The sequence below is a fragment of the Chinchilla lanigera genome, unplaced genomic scaffold, assembly GCF_000276665.1.
Source record: "Chinchilla lanigera isolate Chin_1 unplaced genomic scaffold, ChiLan1.0 scaffold00019, whole genome shotgun sequence".
NCBI lineage: Eukaryota > Metazoa > Chordata > Mammalia > Rodentia > Chinchillidae > Chinchilla > Chinchilla lanigera.
Window position 1 is genome coordinate 16,124,191 of NW_004955420.1, and position 27,981 is coordinate 16,152,171.

Sequence of the window (27,981 nt, forward strand, 5' to 3'; positions counted from 1 at the left end):
GCTAGCATAATGTTGAGCATTTTAGGATCCCCAATTGCATGGCCACAGATATGTTTCACTACCTAGCACACTTTAACAGAAAAAACAAATGGATTTAAGCATTGCTGGCCTTGTACATTTTCTTTCTACTTTCCTCAATCCTAAGGACCTCACAGTTTGTGATATCTATAGCTTTCACTCAGTGCTTATGAAAAATTACTGAATATGTTAAGGAAACAGCATACACATCATAAACGTCACCCGTTAAAAGACAAACTCTAGGGCTGTGATTCAGATAGCTTGGTTTCCAGTCCAGGTTTTTTTCTTCAATTGATTGCACGATCATTTTTACATCACAAAACTTTTTTCTCAATAGTTGTCTCTTTTGTAAAAAACTGTTTGGAAAAGTTGACCTCCTTTGTCATTAACAGATGTGTTTTGCAAGCTATAAGGTGATAATGAGTTTCCTTTATATCTTTGAAATACTTTACAAAAAGGATAAAATTGTAAGGGCAGATATTAAGATAATTGTTTGCACTGAATTTAGAGATAGTAGTGAATTCACTTCATATATATATATATATATTTTTTTTCAACAAATTCCATAATTTCTCAATTCCCCTACTACCACTATGTAGCCCACATTCCTCTCCTCTTTGGGAATTTTGAATAACTTCCTCTCTGGCCTTTTTACTTATAGCTCTTCCCCTTCAGTATTTTCCACATAGTGGCCAGAGAGACCTAGTTAAGGCTTAAAGTGGGATAAACTCAATTCTCTGCTTAATCTGTTTGATCAAATGCCTTTAAAGGGTAAAAGCCAAATTTCACTGTATGAACAATAAAGTGTTTTACCCCTCCACCCATGGCCTCCTGACTTGCTCCTGTTCATTCTCTTCTTTCTTCTGCTGATCTTCTTACTGTTTTCCAAGCATTCCAACCATGTTCTTGCCTCGAGGGGCTGTGACAAACTATCCTCCTCTTTCTGTAATGTTTTTCTATCAAATATCCAAATAGCGCACTCTCTTATTTTCTGTCGTATCCTCCTCGGAAGGGAGATTTATTTTGGTTAATCCATATAGATCTCAGTTCCTGTGCTCTGCAATCTTCCACAGTGACTTAACCCCACCAAACTCTTACCACTGTCTTATTTATTTCATGGTCTTCCCCCGCTATTAACATTTGCTCCTTGTATAACACACATTTTTCACATGCCACATTTGTTTATGATATTTACTTAGGTAATTATGTCATGCCCAAGCTTGTCTTTGAAGCCTTTGTTTCCTGATGTTTGTTTTACAACTGGAATGCCTGCTTTCTCTTCTGGACAAGCTATGTGTCTCTTAACGTAGAGTTAACATGCAATTTCATCTGTATGTGTTTATAATGAAAATGACTTAACTTATTTTAGGTTCCAAGTCCCTGGAGAGCTCCTGATTTGCTTCCATATTGGCTTATAAAAAAGGCTTAATAATGTGCAAGGCCTTACTTGATATCAGTTGTAAATCTATGGCCAGGATAGTATAATCAGACAACAATTTAAATTAAAAGGCTTAATTAGAATGTAGAATGTAATTAGAATTAGAATGTATGGTGTACTGGGGCAAAGTACTTTGTACCGCTGTGTTTCCATTTCTTAGAACAATAGTTGGCACATATTAGGCATTCAGTATTTATTGAATAAATCAATGAAAATGGATTAAGAGAGCAACATCTTCAAAAGTGAACAACAAATTGTGGGACAACACTTTTCTTGAAGGGCTAGTGCATATTGAGTTACTTGCACTTTTTTTTATGAGGATGACAGACAGTTTAATAGAATTCAAAAGAAGGATAAGAAGGTCATTTGTTATGAAAACAAGAAGGAAACAGAATATGTTTCATCTGGAAAAGAGAACTCTGTCAGTAATAGTAAAGGTGATAGTGCATCTGTCCTCAAAGTGAAGCGTGAATATGCTGTGTATTCATGGGGACAAATTACAAGACATCATTTTCTGAAGGTTGTAAGTGGTACAAGTTCAGTTTTATTATTCCTGTATTAGTTATAGCTCAAGAGTTTGTGTGGATTTAACCATAGCTTAATGAATGACAATGGAGTTTCTTATATGTGGTTAGTTTAAGAATTCAGTCTATAGCTGCCACCTCAGTAAGAGATAAATCATAAGGACATGCTCATGATGACTTGTATTTTTTTAGGACATGCTACCCAATGTAAAAAATAAAGTTGTATGTATTTTTTTCAATGAGAGATCTGGGAAATAAAATAGTTACTTATATGATGAGAAATATGTCTTAATCATGTGATTTGGGGGCATATTGATAATAATAGCTAGTGTTTACTGACTACTTTCTAAGTACTCAGTATAGACATTAAATATTATAAATTTTACTCATTTAAATCTTAAAATAACCCTCCAAAACAGGTGCTACAGTCATTCCTATTTTGAATATGGGTAAACCAAGGAGCAGAAGGGTTAAATAATTATTCCATAGTCACATAGATATTAAATGATAGACTCAAGGATTTAAACTCAGGGAGTTCAGATCCAGAGTTCCTTGACCAAACTTGCACCCCCAACAACATTCTTCATTAATATTTCTCAATTCCTAATAAACATTCCTTTAAATTATTCCTATCCATTAGTCTGCCAGTACTATTATTTTTAAATTCTTTCCTTATTTTTTTGAAACAAGGTCTCACTACATAGCTCAGGCTGGCCTCAAACTTAGAGTGATCTTCCTGCCTCAGCCTTCTGCGTGCAGGGATTACAAGCATGTACCACCACATCCAGCTCATCTGCCAGTACTTTTGAAAAATGAAGACTTCAATGTTAAGAAGACTCATGAAAAATTTTGATGCTTTACTTCAAGCAGGCTAAATACTGAACTTGAAAGAATTTTTCTTCAGTATGTTTGATGTATTAATTAATATCCTTTTTGAAAGTATAAATTAAGAAATAATTTTAAAGGACTTAAATAATCTGGTTGCATATATCATGTATCTGATTTGGGAAGTTTGCAGTGTATAATTGTGTGTGTGTGTGTGTGTGTGTGTGTGTGTGTGTGTATTTTCACATATTTTTCAGCAGCCAAGATCTGGAGAGGCTTCACTTAGTACATCTGCTTCTCCTGACATTGAAGCAGAATGTGAAACATATATCTATGTCAAAATATGTCTGTATAGTGTTATTAAGCCCCCTCCATAGTATTAGAGTTGAATTTCTTAAAGAAATAAATAACTTAAAGAGCTTCTCTTGCTCTTTCGTTCTGAGAAATTGGCAGAAGACATCATTTTTACTGTTTCTTTAGTATGTACCAAGGGTCATTTCTTCATACCTGAGGAAGTCTTATAGCATTACAAATGGTCTGTAGGATTTGGGTACAGACAGTATAGACATTAATATATCTTTCCTCTTTCCACTTGTACAACCTTGGGCAATGCGCTTAGCACTTTGAAACCATAGTTTCTGCACAACAGGGATTATAAGTAAGGGCTTGAGGCTGGTAATATTAAATGTGTACCCCTGAACGGAAGTGCTTTGGAAAATGTGAACAGCATCCATCTCTGCTGGCTGACGCGTGACCTAGAGTAAGTAATCTCTAAGAAACAGGAGGACTGGAGCAGCGCTTTGACAAATTAAGAAGCCAACACTTGTAGTTTCAGCATTTAAGTCATAGACCCAGCCTCTTTCATTTTTGAAAGAATTGGTCAAAGTTCAATTTGGACGGGACTAAGCCCCGCTACATTTACCACTGCATTTAGAGTTCCCACTGACAGTGTTGGAATTCCTCCTTCAAAGATCTTGCTACTGCTGATAATCTGAGCAAGGAAAGTCCTACTTTTCCTATGCAAAAGAAGACAGTCTACCTCCCCTCGCATATTCAAAGTCTAAAACAGGGCTCCAGATGTTTTTCCACATCAGAATCACTGACATCACTCTTGATACCCAAGTTTTAGTAAAGAATCATAAAATCATCTCTCTGGGAATCCTGCTTTGGCATCAGTTTCCTTTTAAAATAATCCAGATGATTGCAAAGTGCAGCCATCTATAAAAACTGACCTATTTTACATTGCATCTCATACTTTCCTGTACTTCTGAGTAAACTGGAGGGTTAAACTACTGACTCTTGGATATTGAATCTGGAGTTCTTGATTTAGAAGATCGAGGGTTGGGCTACTTAACTGTTTAGATCTTTATGAGTTCGTTCACACTTGGAGAACTACTTCTGTACGATAGTGCTTCTCAGACATTAAATGCATAGTTATCACTTGCATACCTGGTTAAATTGCAAATTTTCACTCCATACTTCTTGGCTGGGGTCTGAGATTTTGCCTTTGCCCAAAGCTCCAGGCATTGTGGGAACAGCTTGTCCTGAGCAGCAAGGGCTGCTTCACCATTTCAGGCATCTACAGTAAAAGGATTGGATTTCACACGCAACTGTCATATGTTTGCTTCATTTTTTAACACCCATGCTTTGAGGGCTCGTGCATTCTAGTAATGGGCTGCAAAAATGAATTTGAAGCAACTGACTTACGCCTGTTCCCAGAACAGAGGAGAAGTTTGGACTTTTCTGTCAAACAAAAGTAAATATAGAGGTGTGGATGCAAACAGAAAGTGATCGGAAGAAACACCACATTTCAGGGGTCAGAGTTGCCCCAAAAGCATGGTGCTCAGGGAAGGTTGGATTTAAACTGCATCTCAAAGAATAGGAACAGTACATAGGCTAAGATTAGGAGAACAAAGAATAGGAACAGTACATAGGCTAAGATTAGGAGAACGGAATTTTCAGATAACAAAGTACAAAATTATATAGTCCAGAACGTGCCTGCCGTTTGTGGGAAAAATGAGCCAACTAGTTTGGAAAGAGGCTGCACAGAAGTATTGTGGGACCATATTTCAGAGTGCCTTCACTGACACTGAGAGGATTTTAAACTTTATATTTTGGAAATGGAGACCCAAAGAAAGTATTGAGCAATTGCAATTGCAAATAAAATGAAATGTGGTGCTTTGGGAAAATTTTCTAACTAGAGCATGTAGTAGAGATGACCTGGGTGATATTTTCAAGTAGAGAGTAATAAGAATGAAAAATAAGTTGTCTTAAAAGAATGTAGTCTTGCTTTAGTAATTAATGATAAAGTACAAGAATTTTAGTTGAGCATATTAAACCAACTCAAATAAATCCACTTGCATTGTCTGTGTGTAATTGTCACTAAAAATATTACAAAGGATTTGTACTTTGTGGGTAAGGAGTACTTCTATTTGGATGAAAATTCCTTTTAAGGATTCCAAACTTTTTTTTAATTACTTCCTCTTTTACTGTGTTCATAACTACTTTGTTAGTAGAATTTCTCTTGCATTTCTTAGAAGCAAAGGTGTTTTATAAATTGGTAACCACCAGAATTAAGGTTCACAGTTTAGCTCTTCCATTGACTGACTTTATGACCCCGAAGAAGCCACATATTTAGCTTCAGTTATTTGATTTGTAGAGATGGACACATAATACATACATGGAATTCTTTCTTTATATTTTAGACTTTAACCACTTTGATGTTAGGTACCATATTCAGTTGTCATTTCTATATCTCAAGTGCCTACCACAAAGTCTAGAATATGTGTTGAATTGATGCCTAAACTGAATGAGCTATAGTGTTAATAAAGGCAGCATAGTGTGTGATGGAAATTTGTGGAAGATGCAGATCAAAAAGTTTTGAAACACACAAAGATTTCTAGGAGGATGCTTGTTTTCTGCCCATTGATCTTACAGACTGGCACGTGGGCTGTTTCCTGAATTCTCCAATCAGGCTGTGAGACAAGTGTTTGGTGCAAGACAAATTGGTTCTACAGGATGAGTGATGACGGGCATTTGCTTTCATTATCGATAGTGATGTGCTTCATTTTTCATCTTAAAAAAAGGAATCACATTGAACTGTCTCATTAATTATGCAAGATTGGAACATCTCTGAAGTATCATAGGAAAGGTTATACGGCCTTATCAGAATTTAAAACCAATGGCAGGACTTCCTCCAGAGATAAGGCAAACATACCTGCTAGCTGTTGTCAAAGAAAGGAAACGCTGTGTTGCTTACTTTCACCACACTGAAAACCCACATTGTTTACTGTCAGCCAGCGCTTAGAAGCAAGTCTTTAGTCACTAAGCCCCTGAACTCAAATCAGTCCTGTAAGTTAGCAAATTCATTGGGGAAACTCCATCTGTCAGTTGGATTATTGTACCAACTGTTTATAAAGTAGGGTATCAGACTCACATAGCCTAAAATGTGTTGATTTTTTACTTGTTATGCATTGTTTCTTTTAAATAGTCATTTTGCATAATGGATTTTAAAGTAATATAAGATGAAATGCATTGCTTTGGTTTCTCTTATGGCACTTTAAAAATGTCAGTTGAACTATGGAATAAGGATCACCCAGCTCCACCCCAACTCCATTGTGAAAGTTACACATCTAGAGACAACACCAATAACAAAGCAACACCACTGGCAATAATAATGTTTTTTATATTACTTTTATGGTTTAAGACATGGTTTGTTTTTATTATCTCTAGCAATCATAAAGAAATGCTCAGAAAGATTAAATATCTTAAAGTCACCAAGATCACACAGCTGCTAAGTTTTAGAACTACTGCTGAGAACTACCCTAAAGATATGTCCTTTGGACTAAGGTTCAGCCGGCATCTTAGTTTTGTTTCTCTCCCTGGAGAGGTAAAGGAGTAAGAGTAATCACATCTTTACCTTCATTTCCATGAGTTTTAGAGCACACAGTTCAGCAGCAACAATTCTTTAGGTTCCTATTGTGCAATGCACTTTATATGCCAAGAATGATAATCAAAAATAAAAAAAGTGAAGACATTTGAAGACTTCCTAATTTGCAGGGCGACTCAGGCAAATGCATAACTATGAAAAGCAGTGTGGTAAGTGCTATGTTATGGAGGGCTATGAAATTAGAACAAGGGACATTTTGCCTGGGTGAACATTGCATTCTACCACAATTCATATAACTGCTATGTATTAGGGGATTTCAGAGCTCAGATCATGTTTTAGATTGCTGAATATTTAATAATAGCATCTTCCTACTGAGAATGGGAAGGGTGCATGCAGAATTGTCTTCGGTACGTGATACATGTGAGAAAAAAATATTAATTTCACAACTAAGGGAAAATCAATTAAATGAGCAGCTAAAATTCTGACGAATATTGTCAGAAGTTATGACAGTTATGACAAATATTATTTGAAGTGATCACAGGATTATAGGAGAAAGTATCCTGGTACAACCTGCACTGAGGTTTAGATTTTGTAACATATGATGTCACCTACACTTTAACAAAATACCATGATTGAGAACATCCTGAAATGTGGAAAGCCATATGAATTTTCATGAGAATTTAATAATGAAAGTGAACCCAGATTATAAACACAAATATCTTCATTCTCTCTTTTCCATTTGTGTTTTTAATAGGCCATAGGATGATTTCTTTTTCATCGCACATTCTGAAGAATCAACCTAGAATTTTAATATACAGCTGTACTCTTTTAAATGTGTTCATCATTACAAGCAATAAAAAATATGTCCTTAGAAGTTAGTTGGGCCTGTGTTGAATTTTCATGTCCCCAGCCAAGTTTGTAATAAACTTTTTCCTCTGTTCTCTTCCTCTCCTCTCGCTTTCTTTCTCTTCTCTTCCTTCTTTGTGGCCTCATCAGTTTCCATGTTGTGTTTTCCCGTGTTTCGAATTGTTACTTTTTATTGGAATAATCTCGAGTAAAAAGGTATAAATTGAGTAGAAATGAAGTAGAAATGAAGTGAGTAGAACATAGTATCTTAATAGAGTATTTTTTGGTCTACTGTCATTTTGCATGATGTGAAATTTGTTGGTTGTCGCAGATTTCCTAAGCTCAGCTTTTCAATCTACACAAACACAGAAACAGGTACAGACCCTCTGTCTTCGTCCCTCTCTCTCTCCCCTCTCTCTTCTTTCTTTCCCCTCTCTCTATATTTCTCTATGTCTGTATCTCTCTTTTCCTCTCACCAGTTCAATGCTTCCTGTGGTTTTTTTTTTTTTTTTTTTTTGCCATCTCAGCCCATATAGGTTTTCTGGCTTTTCCGTCATATGCCACATTTGAACATTTTCTATGTGTGGTAAATTTTATCTCCAAGTTTTCTAACCTGCTCAATTAGGGAAATATGACCTAGAAAAGCTATGAATAAACAAGCCTATTATTTATTCAGCAGATATTGAGCATAACTTCTCAGACAAAGGCAATGTGCATGGAAATGTAAGTTTTCAGTGATTTCAACTTGCCCGTAGAATACTGGAAACCTCAGAAAGTTTTACAGATTAAGATGTATGTATTTACTAGGAATCACATCTGCTGGGAACACTACTGTTTCTCTAGCATAATCATGGCATTTGGCATGTAATAAGTGCTCAGTATTTATTGAAAGAATAAATGCCCTCTGATTTAGGAAAATCAGACAGATATTTACAAATTTCTGCATGAGATTTCTGTTGTCTTAGAGTCTAACTATATGGTTTAGGATGTCACTTTGCATTTTCTCATTTATTCCGTTTGTATCTAAAAAGTAGTGCTTAAAAAGTTAGGTCCTTTATATATCTGGAAATAAAGCCAAGTCATCAAATGTGAAATTTACAACAAAATGCCTACTAGGATGTGTGGGAAAAATTAAGCATTGAATAAATACAATCTTTATAATTTTTCTCTTTTTATTTGTTATTTTTCTTATTTTTTCCATTTAAATTTCACTCTGAGCTGACTTAGCTTTTGTAGCTCTTAAATGTTATGTGATTTGGGGTACCGTTTATAAAACATAACATAATGAAATGCATGGACCTTGAGAGCTTGTTTGGAGGTTCTAGCAGGGGAGCGCAGCTACTGGTACACCCTTGAACGAGGAAAGGTCCTGCTCTATCGGGGGTTGTCATTCTCTTCAACCGAGTGCGCAGCTTCGGGAGGGACGCACATGGAGCATTAAGGAAAGAAGGGGACACCCGCCTAGACAGCCAGATCAGCAGAATCAACCCTGGCGATCAATGGGATGACAGATGTCACAGCCAGATTGCCCTCACATCCAACATAATGAAATGAAAGTTAGGTACAAAAATGAGTAGAAAGAGAATATAACTCATAAGAAATAAATTTTAAAAAGCTGAAACCTACTGTGAAGTCCGTAAAAATCCCCCAGTACATTAAAAATGTTTAAGCTAATTACTTGATGACTTCAAGTCTATATGTTTATAACTCATTATTTCAGATATATAATCTTTAGATATTTTTATATGCCAACAATTTTAGGATACATTTTATGTAGAAAATATAATTATATTTAATATATAATTATATTTAATATATATAATTATAATTTAATTATTCCTGAAACGTGAGCTACTAAAATTAGTATTTTATTATAATTGGACATGTTTATGTTAATTTCATAGCTTATATTCGTTGATGGGTAGTGAGATTGAGCCTCTTTTCATATACGTTTTGGCCATTGATATATCTCTTTTTGGTAAAATTCTATTCAGGACCTTTGCCCATTTTTAAATTAGGTTATTTGTTTACTGCTTTGCAACTGACCTGTAGGAAATCTATATATTTTGGATATTAAGCCCTCATGTCCTGTGTTTACTAATCTTTTTTTGTTATTCTGAAGGTTGCCTTTTCCTTTTCTTCATTATTCCTCTGCCATGCAAAAGTCTTTTCATTGTAAATGTCCTCCTTTGTTGACTTTTGCTTTTGCTGCCTTTTGCTTTTGCTGCCTGTGTTTCAGTGATATACACAAGAAATGATTTTCAGGACCAGTGTCAAAAAGTGTTTCCTCTGTTTTCTTCTAAAAGTTTTATTGTTTCAGGTGTCATATTTAAGTCTTTAATTCATCTTGAGTTGCTTTTTTTGTGTGTATTACACAGGTCCATTTTCATTGTTTTGCCTGTAGACATACACCCTTCCCAGCACCACTTGAAGATACTATCTTCTCCTTTCACTGTATTTTTCCCATATGTTCCTATGATAGAGTTTGGTTTATGGAGATCAAGTTCATCCATTCCATTTCATTTATTCAAAATAGAAGAATCAACTTTATAAATCAGGCCGGAGTGAGATATTCCCTTGGAAAAGGATGAGATTGAGAAGATCTCAAATACCCAGTTAGATATTTGTATTCTAGCTGGCATATAAATGGTGTTTTTATTTCAAAAATGTGGCCTGGGCTCCCAAATGTAAGTAAAATATATCGTCACTCTGTCTCCTCTCCCCACCCACCACACTTCTATACAAGTACAGTTTAGATGTGATCTTATTTGGAAGTACTTACAGTCTAGTTGTGGCTGGGAGAAGAAACAGATTTTTTTTAAAGAAGAAAATTATAAATTGTGATAAATATAGTCTGGATCCATGACTAGGGCAGCCGATAAGCAAGAGAAAGCATTTGGTGTTTGGTGTGTCATTTCAAGCATGGCAGGGTTTTCAGTGTGAAAATATGAGAAGAATGACATTCCAAGTAACTGAATAAAAATATGCAAAAACATGGAGTTTAGAAGGTAGGAGAAGGATCAAATTACTAGAAGCAGTAAATAAATACATTGGAGTGAATAGTGCTATGGAACAAAAAATATGGGCTGTGACTATATATAACTTTGAATGTTAGGTTGAGAAACTTTAAATTTATTTTTATTTTTAAAAATGTATTTGAATAAGGAAATGTAAATTCCAGGAAGTAATATGACCTATCATGATCTCTATAACTAGTAACATTTATTGAACATAAGCTATGTTGCTTGTAATCAGGCTAGCTCTATAGAGACTACACTTAAGGATCTTGTATAAATGGAGACCGTTGTGTAAAAGAATAACTAATATCACTACAGAGATTCAGCATATGTTCCAAATGTCACTACAGAGATATATGCAGAGGAAATAGACAATTCTGGAAAAGCTAGCATTCTCTTTGAGGGGTTTGAACAAGACTCAAGTGGCAGTTAAATAAAGTGGGATTTAAAGGGTGAAAAGATTTGGCCAAATTTACAAGTGGGAAGATAGTCTTTACAGAAAAAGATAGAGGATGAAGTTCAGCCTAGTTAAAGGTGAGGGGAAGGAGCGTCACAAATGTTGAAATGCCTATGATGCCAGTGGAATGGTGGGTAGAATGGGTGGCAGTTAATAAGCTGCAACTGTAGACAGTTGCCAGGTTGCAAAGGGCATTATGTACAAGGAGGATTCACTTGAGATTTTAGCAGGGCCATGGCAAGTATAGATGAAAGGAACTTGACCAGTGGTATGGAGTCAAGGGTCCACTATTTTATTCAGATAGTGGCTTTAGGGCTGAAGAGGAAGATCGAAGTGAGGAGGCATTCTCATTGAATGGCAGAAGGTTTCTGTGAGCTAGAACCAGGGTGAACCACAATGAAGAGAGAAAAGTAAGTCATTCCCCACTTTTGGGGATTTTAGGATGCAGATAAACTGAGAAGAACTGTTATTAACCTTTGCAACAGAAAAGCTTCATTTCAAATTGTTTACTAATTTCTTTCATGGACTTAGTTTTCCATAACACACTGTCTGAAAGCCACTATCACCTTATGCTTTTCTGTAAGACTTTCACACAAGTTTCTTGTTTTTGTCCCTGCTTAACTTTTGCAGTTTTCTTAAACTCTCCACATAGGAAAATCTTTCCAGTTGCTTTTCTCTCTGTTTCAACTATGTGAACCAGTATCTTTAGCATTTGTTCTGGAAAGTGTTTGCTTTAGAAAGACATGAAAATTTTGGATTTCCTTGTTCTTTCTGAAAAGCACTATCATGGAACTTGATATTTTCCACTAGCTGCTTTTGTTTACATTGTACAAGCAACTTGCAGTTAATTAGTACCCGCCAGGTTAATTCTGCTTTCCCTTGCAGTCTTATCAGTGAGGATTAGGGATGGTTCTGCATTACACAGGCTAAAATAATAAGTTCTCAATTTCTCTCATAAAAGGAAGATCCAGGCAAGTGAATACTGGAGTTCTGACGCTGCTCCACAAAACTCATGGGGATTCAGCTCAGCTGCTGCTGCTCATTTAGGAGTAGCCCTTGCTACGTGGTCTGAGGTGATCCAGGTCCACTGTCATCCTAACAGCAGTAAGGCAAAGGCTTGAAGAGGGAAGCAAAGGAGACCTAGAAGCTGTTTTCAAAGAAAGGTTCTTCAAACATATTAAGAACCATCTGCCTATAAGTCATTGGCCGTACCAAGCCCTTGGAAGCTAACTCTAGCTACAGGACGTGTGGGGAAATGCAGCTAAAGCATCTAATTTGGAAGAAAACAAGAATGGATATGCAAAGACATTGAATTTCAAAGGAAAAAGAGGAGGAAATATGTTGTTTTAGACAGATAAAAACTTTGTGGAGCCAGAAAGTCTTTTCTTCGATGTAGTTTTACCTGAATCACCTCCCTGAATGTGTTTGTCCTCCTAAAATTCATCAGCATTCTGCTGTAGCTTTTCTGTCTGAGGATGGCATGCATCGATGGATTTATCAGTACCTTGAAACAATGTACAGTTTTGAAGTATTATCTGTTAAAGGAGTCAGCAAGTTTTTAAATATAAAGTCAAAAATATTACTGAGGAACTATGTCAGTTTTTCATGTCAATCTTGCGGTAATGTTATTTGCCAATCAGAAATCGTATTTTCTACAAATAACTTGTATAAATTAAGAGAACACATTTCTGCTAATGAAAGCCTTTCAAGAACATGATAATGAGTTTGACTCTGCTGCAAGAGTTATTATGCTTATTTTACAGATAACAAAAATAAGGCAAGTAGGGTAAATGAATGGATTAGCACCAAGTATATCTTTTAGCAACTATGCTATCTTCAAATCTCTCTCATTCTCATAAACCACAGCTTCTCCAGTCCTTGTAGGTAACATTTTACTGCCCATTTCATAAAGTCTAGATCTTTCATATCAGAAGAGACTCTCAGTTATTTATTCTTACTTTATTTCTATTTCTGCCCAATATGAATTAGATATTCTAGTTTCCCAGTCCTTTCCGGCACACTTATTACTTTGCAAAACTACCTAACTTCTTACCCCATTAAAATGTCTTTTTGTTCTTTGTCCACTCAACTTCTGCCCTTTCTTTCAGCCTCAGCTGAGATGCTACATTCTCTGCAAAACACTTCCTAAATACTTCAGGGTGCACAGATCTTCCATTTTCCTGAACTTCTGTAGCATAGAGAATATTTAGAGAGTGCATATATTACATTTAATTATAGAAGTAAGTTATACACTGTATCAGGTTGTCCCATATGTCTTAGTTTATTCTCCCCAATATTCTTAGCTTTTATCCTAGACTCCAAAGTCTTGAATTTCTAAGGCAGTTTTAGTAGCAATAGGACACTGGTAAGAATCTAGGCAGTACAAGAACTAATTCAAATCTAAATTAAGCCAACAATAAACCCATAAGCAACCACTAAGATTTAGTCTGAACTTTCATGATGAATGAGGACATCCATTCAAAGATGCAAAAATCTGAGCCAGTGTCAACAGATAGGAATTGAGTAGGACTACAGTAAACATCTGGTCTAAGGCTTGACAACCTCTACTGTCAACTGAACATTCCCCTGAAATGCAAATAACCTGTGTTTTTGTGTAATGTGTGTCTCTGTATGCCTGTGTAGTTCACTATTCCACATTTAGATAACCCATAAAAATAGACGCATTTCTGTTCAATAGTTGCCCTGGGATTAATTTATTTGTATCTTATATTCAGAATCAAGAGGACCTGAACTGATAAAAATTTTATCTGTAGAAGTCAAGGTAAAATCTCCTACGTTAGGATATTAAAGTGAACTGCAGAGACTTATGCATATAGTCATGAGATTTTTCATTGATATTTATAATATCACCTGCAGAGGTTAACTATATCATTGCTTCCCTGTCATATGTAATGTAAATTTTTTAGGGTAGGGATAATAGGTTTTGCTTATGCTCACTTTGTAATCTTAAATATAACTAGAAGAGTGGCAGCAAAATATACTTCATAGTAGCACATTGCTACAAACATAGATGATATTTAAAAATTTATTTTTGGCCTATGATTTTTGTCTTTGAGTGAGCCTATAGAAAACTTGAATATTTAAAGACTGCAAGAATATTCGCAGTTCATTTTAGGATGCTGAATTAAATTTGTCAAGTAGATTTTTAGTGTTTTTATACATGTATAAAATATATATGTATATATATACATGTATAAAATATATATGTATATATACATGTATAAAATATATATGTATATATATACATGTATAAAATATATATGTATATATATACATATATATTTCCCCTGGATATATTATTTATCAGTCATCTATTCTTCCATTTATGTATCTTTGTTTACATGCAGAAATGGAAATATGGAGAGAAAAATGTGCCCCAACTGTTGCTACTAATGGTCCATGATTTTTACATTCATCTTTTGTGTTTAAGATAATGTTCAGAACCACAGGGCAACACTGACATTGAGAAGTCCTGGCATACATTTTAAATGTCTTATTTTATTATTACTTCAGAATACAAATTTGTTTCCTACTCTTGAGAATTTTTGGTTCTGATCATTTGTTTGTTAGAAAAAAATAATCATCTTATACCACTTGAGTATGTATTTGTTTTGAGAGGAAGCCTAGACTCTCAAATGTACAAGGGGACTGTAGAGACATTCTCACTGAACACTCTATTCTAACTGAGTCGTATAACTTAGCCAGAGTTACCTGGGTAAGGAAGGGCAGCATAGAGACAGGAGAACAAACTGGTTGACCTCATTCTTAGCCCATTTCCATTTTTCTCTGTTTGTCTCTGTCTTTCTCCCTATGAATTTTGGTTAATAGATCTTTAATTCTCAAAAAAATCATTGTAAGAAGAAGGCTAATTTATTCAGGAGGTCACTAATCTTTCCTCTCTCCTCTTTGCTCCTCCAGCTCTCTTCAATCTAATTCCTGTGGGGCTGCGTGTGGTGGCCATTCAAGGGGTGAAAGCCAGCCTCTATGTGGCCATGAATGGTGAAGGTTATCTCTACAGCTCAGTGAGTACCTTTGTGTGTGTGTGTGTGTGTGTGTGTGTAACTTGCACTGAGGTAATGAAGTAGCCATTATTTTAGGGAAACGAGTTGGATATTTAAGTCATTTTTAATCCAATTTTTCAAGATTTTAATGAGGAATTCATAACTTAGAATGTTACAGAGCATGTCCTATCGAATGAGAAAGACCCAATTGCTCTCCATGTGAGGTACGTTCTCTACACTTAGATTCTTCTTCTAGCATGTACCCCATTTTTGAATTTTAACTTTGTTTCATTTGGGGGGGAAGATATATTTTCTTTCCGCTGTTACCCATCCTTCAAGCACAGAAGATGGATCATGGAGGGAGATTCTTTGTGTTTTCCAAAGTTTTCTTTGTTCTATTGTGAGGAAGAATTTTCAGAATGTATTGCGATTTTATTTGTATTTCATCAATCTGTGTAGTATCTAATGTGTCCTATTCTTGAAGTAAATGTTTAATTCAAAGGCAGTGTGAATTTCAAATGAGGGCTGGATTAGGAGCAGAAATATATTCATATCATTTGCATTTTTGTTACTATCTAGATATCCCCTTGGATAAATCACTTTCCCTATTTAGCTTGATTTCTGGTTTTGGTGATCATCTTGCCTAACACCTCTTTCAACTCTAAAATTGACAAAACTGCATAGCTACCTTATGAGCACCGATAGATCTTAAAGTACTTAACACTGTTCTATGCTTACCTCATACTCAAAATAATAATTTATGCCATGAGAGAATGCGGCTGTATTGAATTTTGTATATATACAATTTCTTCCTCATGTAAAAGTTGTCCATCTGTAGTGAATGAAAAACATTCTTTAAAATCTCAGATGCAGATTTCCACCCTTATATTCTATGATCTCAGTACATTGTACAAGATTATTTAGGGAGTTCACATATGTCTACTTGATTGTAAATTAGTTATTGGATAGTTTTAGTAGGCTTTCTCTGCATTTGAAGTAAATGAATCTCTGGTATATTATATTTGCTTATTAGTAATGCATCTGTCATTCTTATTAGAACTGGAGTCAGTGTAGTTTGAGTGCTCTCAATGAAGACATAATAAATGAATGAGATGGTAGATAAGCTAATAGCCCTGATCTAGCCATTATACATTGTACAAATGTGTTATAATGTCACACTATGCTGTACAATTATGCACACTGTGTGTTCTTTAAAATGAAAATATATTTTAAGAAAGAATTAAAGTTACTTTTTTACTTATGAGCACATTCAGATCTAATATCATAAACTGTAAGTCTAATCTAATTTATATACTGTAGTGCATATATACATTTTTCAAGTCAGTGCTCAAAAATACTTAAAGATAAATACATTTTCAGTTAAAATATGAAGCGTTTATTCATCTGTCATGTCACTCTGCTATTAGTTCTGCGTGCCCCGTTGTTCTGAATGCATTCTTAATGAAAAATCAAACTGTGAACAAGAGAGATAACAGGTTGTTTTGAATAATTCTAGTTAGTTAAACTTTACAAAAAGCATTTGAAAGCAATAGCAGTTTATCTTTAAGAATTTAATTAGTCATCAACTAAGGAGCTAAAGGTAGACTGTATTACAGACATGATATTTAAAAGGTCATGAACTATAGCGTTCATATCACTGGACCAGAATTGATCACCAAAAATTCAGGAAAAAGAAAAATACATAAAATCTGACAACTGTATTGTAGGCTGGAGACTGAGTTTGTGAACACACATGTGTGTACACAGTGCATGTGTGTGTATGTGTGGACCCACACGCGAGTGTGTGTGTGTGTGTGTGTGTGTGTGTGTGTAGAATGGTGGGAAAAGGAGGACAATTTCATCCTCTACAACTTTTTCTCTCTTCTTGTTTTAAACTGTGGTTAAGACCACTCATGGTGGTGTGTGCCTGTAGTCCCAGCACCATGGGAGTGACAAGAAGGAGGATCTCAAATTGAAACACATCCTGGGCAACTCAACTGCTTAGAAACTTAATGAGCTTTATCTCAAAAAATTTAAAAATGGCTGGAGATGTAGCTCAATGTGATGGTGCTGTGCTCAGTCCTCAATAGCAAAAAACCCACGTAAACAACAAACAAACAATAAACTCAAAAAGTGGTTTAAGACACAGGGGCCTGCACCCCAAGCATAGAGGGAATTTAAAGAAACTATTGAGAATTTGAGTGCATGAGCTGATTTTTAAGGGAACTAACAGCTTAGTAAAGCTCATAATCACTTATTAAGTTACCCGTTTGGGATATCTAAATTTTCAGTTCTCCTCTCTACTTAGACTTGACTCATACTGAGAATCAAAGTTCTTGCCCCTGCTGTGGTATTGTATAGTACTAGGAAGAATTTTCCTTTAATGATAAGGTGTAGCATCACTGACACTGATCATCTGGGTGTCCGCTTTCAGAACTACCCTCTTTCTGGTTAGGGCTGGTTGCAGGTAAATACTGATTTTCAATTTTAGACAGAGAACATAGGCCTGGAGATTCTGCAAGGGGACTAACAGGGGCCGGTGTTGAGGTGTAAAGGTCTCCTCACACCTTGTGCTACTGCTGCTCCCCTGCTGCAGCAAGCCAGTGGGGCGGGAGTTCTCCAGTGAGTAATTCCTGCCACTAATCATGGTTATCCCAAGGTTTGTTTACATGCATGAAGGCTTGTTGTCCTTTGAATAGCACTTTCCTATTTCCTGTGGAAAATTATAGTGGAGTACACCAAAAGGAGCTAAAATTGTGTGTGTGTGTGTGTGTGTGTGTGTGTAGAATGGTGGGAAAAGAAGGACGATTTCATCCTCTACAACTTTCAACTCTACAACTGAAATTGCCTGGACAAACTAAAGAGGTCCTAAAAAGTTGATTGAGAGTCCAAGAGACGTATGCAACTGAGCATTTGTCTGGTATCATTTAATTACTTTGCATTCTTATTTTAGCCTACACTTCATTCCCTTGTTACTTCTGATGTCCTCTTCTTCATTGAGATACATGAGAAGCATAAACATGGACAAGTAAGGAACATAAAGCAAGAATTAAAGATCCATTCTGAAAAATCAGTGTTTCAATAGGCCAGTTTAACTCATATGTATTGGATGAAACTGTTGATGTGTTTGGATTCCTTTTTTCTCATTGAACCTTCTGGTTTTTTAATCTACTTTTTATTTTATTATTTCTGTTACATTATTGAAGTTTCTATTCATTGTGAATTCTCCTACTAGTTCACAAACTGAAGCCACATTTCTAATCTTTCAGTGGTTGTGCATATATTTTATGTCCATACATAATTGCATAGTTTGAGAAATGTATTTTTATGTTTCTCTCTTCCTTCCAAATAGCTTATAGGCTTTAGGATGTTTTCTTAGATAGTTATAAGTACTGTTACTCTTTTTCAAATGCTATTAGTTGTACTTTGAAATAGTTGTTTCAGCTATTGCACCACTTTTTATAATAAATTCTGTGGATATACCTTGTCCATGTGTATGGGTGTGCATATGTGCATGAATATCTCCAGTTTGGTCTGAGTTTACTTTCTAGTCTACATCTTTCATTATTTTATGGGTGAGAATTTGTTCATTCACTTCATGTGAATGGATGTTTTACTTTGATACTTGAGCTTCAGGTTTATTTTATTTTATTTTTTTTTTTGTATCGAGAATCAAACTAAGGACCTTGCACTTGGCAGGCAGGTGCTGTACTGCTGAGTTATGTCCCCAACATGAACTTCAGTTTTGATTCCTAGTAGAACATTATTTTACTTGAATTCAGAAAATAATATCCCATTGGCTTCTGGCATCTCTTCTTGATGGTGGGTAGTTTGGTGCTCGTTTCATATTCCTTCCTGGATAGGTAATTGCTACAGAAACTTAAAAAAAATGTTTTCTCTTTATACATAATGTTCTGCAAACTCAGTCTGCAATATGGAATGTACTTATAATCCAAACAATTGTATTTCTCCAATTGTGGAAAATTTTAACTCATCTCTCATATACGTTTTCTTTCTTTCTCTCGCTTTCCAGTCTCTGGTGCTGGCAATACTTATACAATTTGAGTTAGAAACTTCCAAATTCATCTAGTCTAGAATATATACCATCTGTTTTGTGACTTTAGTCACAGTGTTTCTTGTTTTTGGATGTTGGGTGGTTTCTGTTTAATACCTTCCTGTTCTTGACTTATTGTTTTGTGTTTTTATTTTCTGGCTCCCCCACTTTCTATAGAAAGTTATTAATTCATCTATCTCTCTGAGCTCTCTTAACATACACCATCAGACTTTGAATTCGTATTTTAATTACTGATTGTTTTTGTTGCAGTACTAGGAGTGGAGCCCATAGCCTTCCTTGTTCTAGGCAAGCATTCTACCACTCAACTACACTGCTACCCCTTGATCACTGATTTTATTTCCTGCCATTTTAGAATTTGATCTGGTTTAGGCCAGAATTTAGAATTTTTTCTTCAAGTAGCTAGGATTTTGGTCTCCGAGTACATTTGCGTCTCATTGTCCGTTTTGCTTCTTCCTCCAAGGGTTGCTCTGATTTCTAGCATCATTTTTCTGGCTTCCCACAAGCCTCCAGTCGTCCTAGTTCAGAACAAGATTTTAAAAGAGTCATTTCAAGGCTCCTGTCCAAGTGTAATACTGGTGTGAAGTCAAGGGCTGGGTTTTGGAATGATTTCGTCCATTATTCTCATAATGGTCTATGGCTGCATCTTGCAGGCCTGTTGCAGCAGTGCTTAGTTCAACTTTTTTGGAGTTGCAGCAGGACAAATCTATGCCAGCCTCTGACCCAGCAGCTCGCCTGACTTGGCCTGCTTGGTTGCACAGAAGGATTTTATTTCCATCCATTGTCTGGAGTAAATCTTGGGTCACAGAACTTTCTCAGGGCCTAAAGCACTGCATGTAAGCAGCTGCAACCTACTTGCCGCCTTCTCTTTCTTTCCCAGAGGGGCGCTTTGCTGGGTCCCACCTGGCAATGATATTTAGGCCTCATCATTTTGTATCTGTTAGGACATCATCCTGAGTATCTGTTAGGACAGAGTGAGTGTATGATAGTAGAAACTCACAGTCACTCTTCTTTGCTCTCACTGTAGTAAAAGAAAATAAAGCCTAACATCTTTACTTTTTAGCATACACTGTAGTAGTGTTAAACATATGCAGGTTGTTGTGCAACATATTTCTGGAAGTTTTGTTCATGTTGCACAACCAAAATTCTGTACACACTGAACAACTCCCTCTCCCCTCTCTCTCAGCTTCTGGCAGCCACCCTTCTTTTTTCTGACTCTGAGTTTGACTACTGTAGATACTTCGTATACGCAGAATTATGGGCAGACATTTTTTGTCACTGGGTTATTTCACTGACCAAAATGTCCTCAGTGTCCATCCCTGCTGTTGCACATGACAGGGTTTCCTTCATTTTAATGCTAAAATTCCCTTATATGCATTTATGCCACCTTTAAAAATCTGTTCATCTGTTGGTGGACATTTAAGTTACTTCCACTTCTTGGTTATGCAATTAATGCTGCGAAGAATATTGGTGTATAAATACCTCTTCAAGATTCTGCTTTTTCATGCTTTTGTATAAATGCCCAGAAATGAGACTGTTGGATATGACAATTCCATGCTCAATTTTTTGAGGAATTTTCATTATCTCTTCCATAGCAGCAACATTATTTTATATCATATTCACACTGTACAAAGACTCAAATTTCTCTAGACTTACCAACACTTGATAAAAGTCCCACACTGTGGGACTTTTAATTTTTAATAATGGCTATCCCACTATGTATGAGATGATACCTCACCAGGGTATTGATTTGCATTTCCGTAATGATTAATGATGTTGAACATCTTTTCATACACCTGCTACAATGTCATTTGGGTATCTTCTCACAGACATGTCAATTCAATTCCTTTGCCCATTTTAAAATTGGTGTTTGTCTCCCCTTTCTGTTGTAGGGTTGTAAAAATGCCGCATATAGCCTGAATGTTAACTCTTTATCAGATATGCAAGCATCTTCTCTCATTCCATAGGTTGCATCTTCACTTTGCTGCTTGTTTCCTTTATATACAGAATTTTTATAATTTGATGATGCCTCATTTGTTTATTTTTGCTTTTTCTGCCTTCAGTGAAAGAAATCATTGCCAGATCCTAATGTCACAAAACTTTACTGTGTTTTCTTCTAGAATATTTTTTGTTTTAAGTTGTCTTTGTGTGTGGTATAAAGCAGTGATGGTGAACCTTTTAAAGCTTTAAGTGATAACGAACTTCTGGCTTTGGCACATGTTTGCTATCACTGGTATAAGGTAAGGGTCCAATTTCATATTTTTGCACATATATACCTAGCTTCCCCAACATCACTTACAGCAGAGCTATGGTTTTCTATGTGTGGTATTGGCATGCTTGCGGAAGGTAATGTGACCATATGTGTGGATTCTTTGTTCCATTTGTCTGTAAGTCTAGCTTTAAACCAGTACCATGCTGGCTGATTCCTGTAGTTTTGTAATATGTGTTAATGTCAGGCTGTAGGAGGTTTACAGCTTTATTAGCTTCTTTATTTTTTCTCTGTTTTGGCTGCTTAGGGTCATTTAAGAATTCATATACTTTTATCATGGTTTCTATTTTTGCAAAGAAATAGCATCAAAAATTTTATAGGAATTGCATTGAAGATGTAAATTGTTTTTAGTCATACTAGCATATAACAATAGTAAGAAGTTTGCTCTATTAACATGGGTTATTTTTGCATGTATCTGTGTTTTCTCTAATTTCTTTCAGCAAAAAGATTTCCTGCATACAAGTTTTTCAACTCCTTTGTTCAATTCACTGTGTTTTTTAACAAGTGATTGTACTTAGGTGGGAGTTGGAGGAGGACCTATTTTCATCTTGCACAAAAAGAGCAAAGTCAAAACAAGTCCTTTCTTTCAACCCTTCATTATATATTTATTCACATCAGTAACTTTTAAAATTTGAGTAGTTTAGACTAAACCTTATAGACATAAAGTAATTGTAGGTAAGCACCTATGATGTACAATTATAAAGCTATATTATTTTCAGATTGTAGTTAGAAAATTGGTGATATACTATTTTCACTAATTATTGTGGAATGATACTTGTAATAAAGTATGGAAGGGATAAAAAATAATATTACTACAGTGGCATTGCTGACAGTGTTATGTTTACCTTTTCCTGTGCTGTAACTTTGTAATTCATAACCTTCCTTATAGCTTACCTGAAATATTGTGGAATTCCTATCACCTTGTTTGGTGAAACTCTGTACCATTTATAATTTTTTTGTTTTTATTTTTCATTCTCTTTAATGGTTTGATTAACCTTGCATTCTTACATCTGGTAATCTGACCAATTTCGATGAAGATAAAAATATGTAATATAACAACCACTGCTAATCCCTATCAATTTGTTCTGGAACCCTGTATCATTCTTATTGTTTTTGCTTTGTTTTGTTTTATCTATGTTGTTGGCATTTTGCTATTGTTCTTTTTTTTAAATTCTCTTTTAAATAAAAAAATTACCTCATACATTTCCTCAGTCCATATCATGTTCTCATTGAGATTCAGAAGCTACTTCTCTTTAATACCTCAACATTTGACTTCCGTTGTGCTGATGGATAAAAATTACAGCTTATATTTTTTGTTGCTTGGACTGCTTGTTTTCTCTAGTTATAGAATTAAGCATGTTCTCTGGTACAGGAAAGTTTTTAGTAAAGACTTACTGCATTTCAAAATACTGTATTGCCTATGCCAAGTTTCAATGGAATGAATTACATATGATATTTGGCCAATTAACTAAGATTACTTTGATCAAAGTTTTATTAATGGTCTTATAAGACCACTGCTCAAATGTTGGGTTTTCTTCAAAAGCCAATCTCTTTAAACTTAAAATGTATTCAACACAGATTTATTGGAACTCTACCTCTGGCTACGCAGAATACACTGATCATATAAATGTGGGTAAAATAGACAAAATCAATTTCTTTTCCTTCTCCTTCTCCTTCTTCTTCTCCTTCTCCTTCTCCTTCTCCTTCTCCTTCTCCTTCTCCTTCTCCTTCTCCTTCTCCTTCTCCTTCCCCTTCCCCTTCCCCTTCCCCTTCCCCTTCCCCTTCCCTTTCCCCTCCCCTTTTAGCTCCCCTCCCCCTCCCTCTCCTCCTCCTCCTCCCTCTCCTTATCTCAATTTCTCTCCTGCTACCTTTCTTCTCCCTCTCCTTCTCCTTCTTCTTGGAAGAAGGAAATGATGAAAGAAAAGAAAGTGATGAGAGTAACACGTGGAGTAACAGCATTTGGGTCATAATTCAGTGATTTGGAAAACTCAGCATCCTGATCATTTGCATCTGGAAAGATGATACTTAAAAATCAGGCAGTTGGAATAATTTGCATTTTTAATGAAGAATTTAATACACTTAGCATGCTTTTCACTGTCATTTCCATGGTTTATAATGATTAAAATGTTTGCAGAAGGTATTTTTTACTACACCATTGTTTAAATTATAAACTTTGCATCTCCCAACTGAATTACTGAATTATTGAACCAATTACTGAATTAGGTAATTTATGAACCACTGAGAGTAGACTTTGACTGAAAGTAAGTGAAAGTCAAATTATATTAATGGAAATTTTTATTTTAACACTACCTTAACCAGTAGCATGTGTACTTGGGTCTGTATCAGTGATGAATTCACTTCTTTGAGTCAAACAATGTTCTCATGAGTAATATAAGTTGTCGCAAGAGTAGGTATGACATTGACAGTGATAACAGCAGTATTGACAGCTGCACTTGTACAAATAATATGGTTTTTATTATTTTAAAAAGTCGTTTCAGATTTGTGTTTAAATTTCACAGCTATGAAGAAGGGCAGGAATAAACTATTAGATATTGGAGAGAGGATGAGCTTAGAGAGGTTATTGAGTTAAAAATAAACCCTTTCTGGTGAGTAAAAGAACCATGATTTAAATCTATTGTTTTACTTCAAAACAATGAGCTTTTCATGATATTTCTCAGTGCACTATCATTTAGACTTTCAGTAGGTTTTGAGTTTTAAAGGTAAGCATCGACTTTTGCAACATACCACATTCTACATTTGATAAGAGATTTATATGCATTTCTCCATTCTTTTTTTGAACTGTTTTAATGTCTTATCTATCCTATCTGACATGAGCTATTTGGATTTAAGTATGATATTTACTGTAAACTAATATTTCCCATAACGTTGAAAGTTCCATTCCCATGTGACTACATTTGTCAAAATCTTCTTGAGTGACTGATGGAGGCATTATGCAATTTAATTCTAGCAATAATTCATAGACTGTCTGATCTTAAGGTTTTTGCAGTAATTTTCCTGATTGTGATTCTGCACACTCTCCAATTCAGCTACAAATTTATCTTTGAATATACTGTGACTATTCCATTGTCAATGGTGAGTAGTATTGGCTTTATCCCAAGTATTTATTACCTCTGGAAAATGTTAATACATTATCTCCAGGGCTAGCCCTCATTGTTAAAATTACCATATGTGTTTCTAGTAACATTTTTCATTGAAGAATAAAAGCAATATTCAGCTTCTTAGAACAACATAATGAAGACCTTAGGGTTGAATAGTTGAAAATGGTTCCAAATTTTACATTTGTTCTTTCTGCCTTGCTGTTAGATACATTAGGCATATTAGGTCCATTAGCTCAGGCAGTAATATTTCCAAAGTTTCTAGGTTGTGTTCATGCAGTATTAATATTAAGTAGTACTTAAAAATATGGGGTTGAGGATACAGCTCAGCGGCACAAGTGCCTGCCTGGCACGTGCAAGGTCCTGAGTTATAGTCCTGGTACCAAAGAAAAGAAAGATGTGGAGCTCTAGAAATAAAACTGAACTGAATCAGCTCTGTAACTTATCTTTTTAATGAAAAAATTGAAAATTTTCTTTATTTTGTAGACTCTGTACCCTTAGATGTAAAATGGGGATAAGAATGCCAATGTCTGCTTTATAAAATGAGAAGGGGCTCAAGAGTTGGGAAGAGCAAGGAGGGATGTGAGGGGGAGGGGAAAAAAAAAAAAAAAAAAAAGAAAATGAAGTTGTGTTATGTACATGTATGATCTCCCCATGGTACATGTATTCATCAGTTAAAGCAAAAATATATTCATTTTGTAAGGCATAAAGAAAGGAAAAAGAAGATTGCTTTGGACTAAATGGAAACATGAAGGAAAGTTTCAAGTGCAGTGTGCAGGACTGTCAAATAGTACGAACTGTAAATAGCAATGGTAGTACAACGAGATATAGTGAAGATGCTCATTGTAATCTCAATCAATTTCTTATCATCACTCATTGACGTTTATGCAGGATTAATCCCATGTTCACTTGTATGGCTGGTCCCAGTCCACCCAGTCCATTATCTCTAGCCAATCTGGTTGTTGGGGGTTTGGTTACAGAGGCTTTCTCAACTGATTAGAGCCAATGAACTTAATGCTCAAAGTTTGACTTTCTCTGAAAGAGTTGCTTCATTTATATATTGAATTGTGTTCGGAATTGAAAAGATAAAAGGACCAGAGCCATCTTAATACCACAAGGATCTAAGAATTATTCTACCATTCAGAGGACACGAGGCCTGGGTTACAAGATGGAACAAGTAGGTCTCCACATTTTTTCAATTTGCCTGCAGAGGCACACTTGAAGCTGGCTCTACCCTCAGCTTTTCAGATACGCAAGCCAAATGAAGCTCTTTTTGTACAAACCAATTTTTAACCTAATGAACTGATAGGGAGACGAACAGTTTTCAGTGCAGTAGGATTTCATTTCTTTTTTGAGACAGGGTCTTGCTATGCTGTTCAGGCTGGCCTTGAGCTCACTCTGTAGCCCACACTGGTCAAACTCACAATGATGCTCCTGCCTCAGCCTCCCGAGTGCTGGGATTATAGGTGTGCACCACCGCATCCACCTAATAGGATTTTCTTAGAAAGCTGACTTCTATTTATTCCATGTCCTCCTTATTCTCCAAGGGTGTTATCCAGTCGTTTCCATCTCCATCAAGGTTATGACCTTGCTGTGGCTTTCCAGTCCAGATGGTTTCTAGAATATGTTCCTTGACTTTATTCTTCCTTCCATGGCTTCTCCTCCCTAAAACCAATGTAAAAATTACTAGTCCTTACATGGGAATGTTTCTTGGGTTAATATCAAAAAGTATTGGTTGATTATTTTTGCTTTATTCTCCCCAGCACCAGCCAAATTTTCAACTCCAGAAGACACTCCTTTTAAATATTTCTCCTCATGTTATGTACATGTATATATATATAATATATAATCACAGACTTTATATATATATGTACACACACATATATATAAAGTCTATGATGTATGACTTTTATAGAGTTCAGGGCAATAAAAATTGTAGGAAATTATGTATGGTAAATGCAGAAGGAAAATCAGTGGATTACTGACATCCTTTTTGGACTGATTTGTTTTGTCATTGGTATCATTTTGTTTCTGGTGTTATTATTTTGTCCTGGGCCTTGGTCATGCTAGGCAAGTGATCTACCACTGAGATATACCTCCAACCCTTAACTGAGATTTGAATGGAATAGGGATGTGGTGAAACACATAAACTGAACAGAGTTATTCTTGTAACAAAGTCTGTAAGACAAGTTGGCTGTTTAAGCAGACAACACCGAGAAAAAACATTAAGGACAAACAAATAACTTTGGCTGTGATAGGTGGCCAAAGAACAGTACCCCTTTCTCTGTCTTAATCATCCCTCCTCTACCTTCGTGGCCTCTTTTTTTTCTGGATTCCTCTTGTGCGAAGAAACATGTAACAGATGCATGTATGAAACTATCACAGAGAGCCCCATCATTTTGTTTAATTACTATGTGCTAATAATTATTTAAAGAGAGCAGAAATAAATAACAATGGTAGCCCGATGCTGTACACAATGTCTACATTCTTTTCAACCACATAGCCTACTGTTTTCATGGTATAGCTAAAGTTTATTTCTGTGAAAAATTCAAATCCAGAAGTTAAAATGGGGAAATGGATTTGATATATAGAAATGTAAGGGATACATATTTCAGCCATCTCCAAGTGGAAAGAAACAACTTTAGTTTGAGGTCAGTGAACACATCAGTCTCCCTTGAGGTTACACTGTGTCCTGGTTCATCAGAATAGTTCCAGTTTATTTCATGTCTGATGTCTCAGTGTAATTTTTGATAGCACTTATTAGTTTTCAAAGGGGTTTGGGGTTAGAGTTTGGGTAACAGCTCTTCAGTTATTTTATATATTGAATCCAAGACTCAGTGGGTAATTTGAGGTCTCATTATAGGCATAATACCTCATAGAACTTTTTGAAAATTTTCTTTGGGTTTTACTTCCCAAGACCAAGTTTTAATGACAGAGTTCTTAAAGTCACCGATCTGTATTAACTAGGCATTGCTATGAGTAAGAGATGCATAATGATAGTTGGCAGAAATCAGAAGTTTAGTGTTCTGACTTATTTTCCTTCAGTGACTGACCCTGTAGGTTCATTAGGGGATATGTGCTTGCCTTCTCCTAATAATACAAGCTGACTCCTTTGTTCTCAGCTAACACACACATTGGAAACATCAGAAAAAGGCTGGGGATATAGCTCAGCAGTACGAGTGCCTGCCTGGCAAGCACAAGGTCCTGAATTCGATTTCCGGTACAAAAAAAAAGTTGCTGTTGTCTGATGGTGTATTAAAATGAACAGTTCCAGCTCACAATTTTTTATGTTCTGATCGACTTTGCATACTTGTGTCTGGTGGTTTGAGCAACTGATTTGGAGGTAACAGTATGCAGTGGAACTACAATGGTGAACTCCTGCCATCTTGTCTACTGAAACTATTATCTCTAATGTTTTATTGAGGAATTATTTTCTTATTCCCTTTAATGGTTTGAGCAATCTTTCATTCTTTTTTTTTTTTTTTTTT

The 27,981-nt window shown here is 35.6% G+C and overlaps 1 protein-coding gene across 2 annotated transcripts in view; it reads left to right on the top strand.

Moving 5' to 3' along the window:
• The window catches only part of Fgf12 (fibroblast growth factor 12), a 527,560-nt gene that overhangs the window by 341,007 nt on the left and 158,572 nt on the right, over positions 1-27,981 (top strand). For both annotated transcript variants that reach the window (XM_005383217.2, XM_013513605.1), the window contains exon 4: positions 14,954-15,057. In XM_005383217.2, coding sequence (XP_005383274.1) covers positions 14,954-15,057 — 104 coding nt within the window. The remainder of the gene's footprint in view (positions 1-14,953; positions 15,058-27,981) is intronic.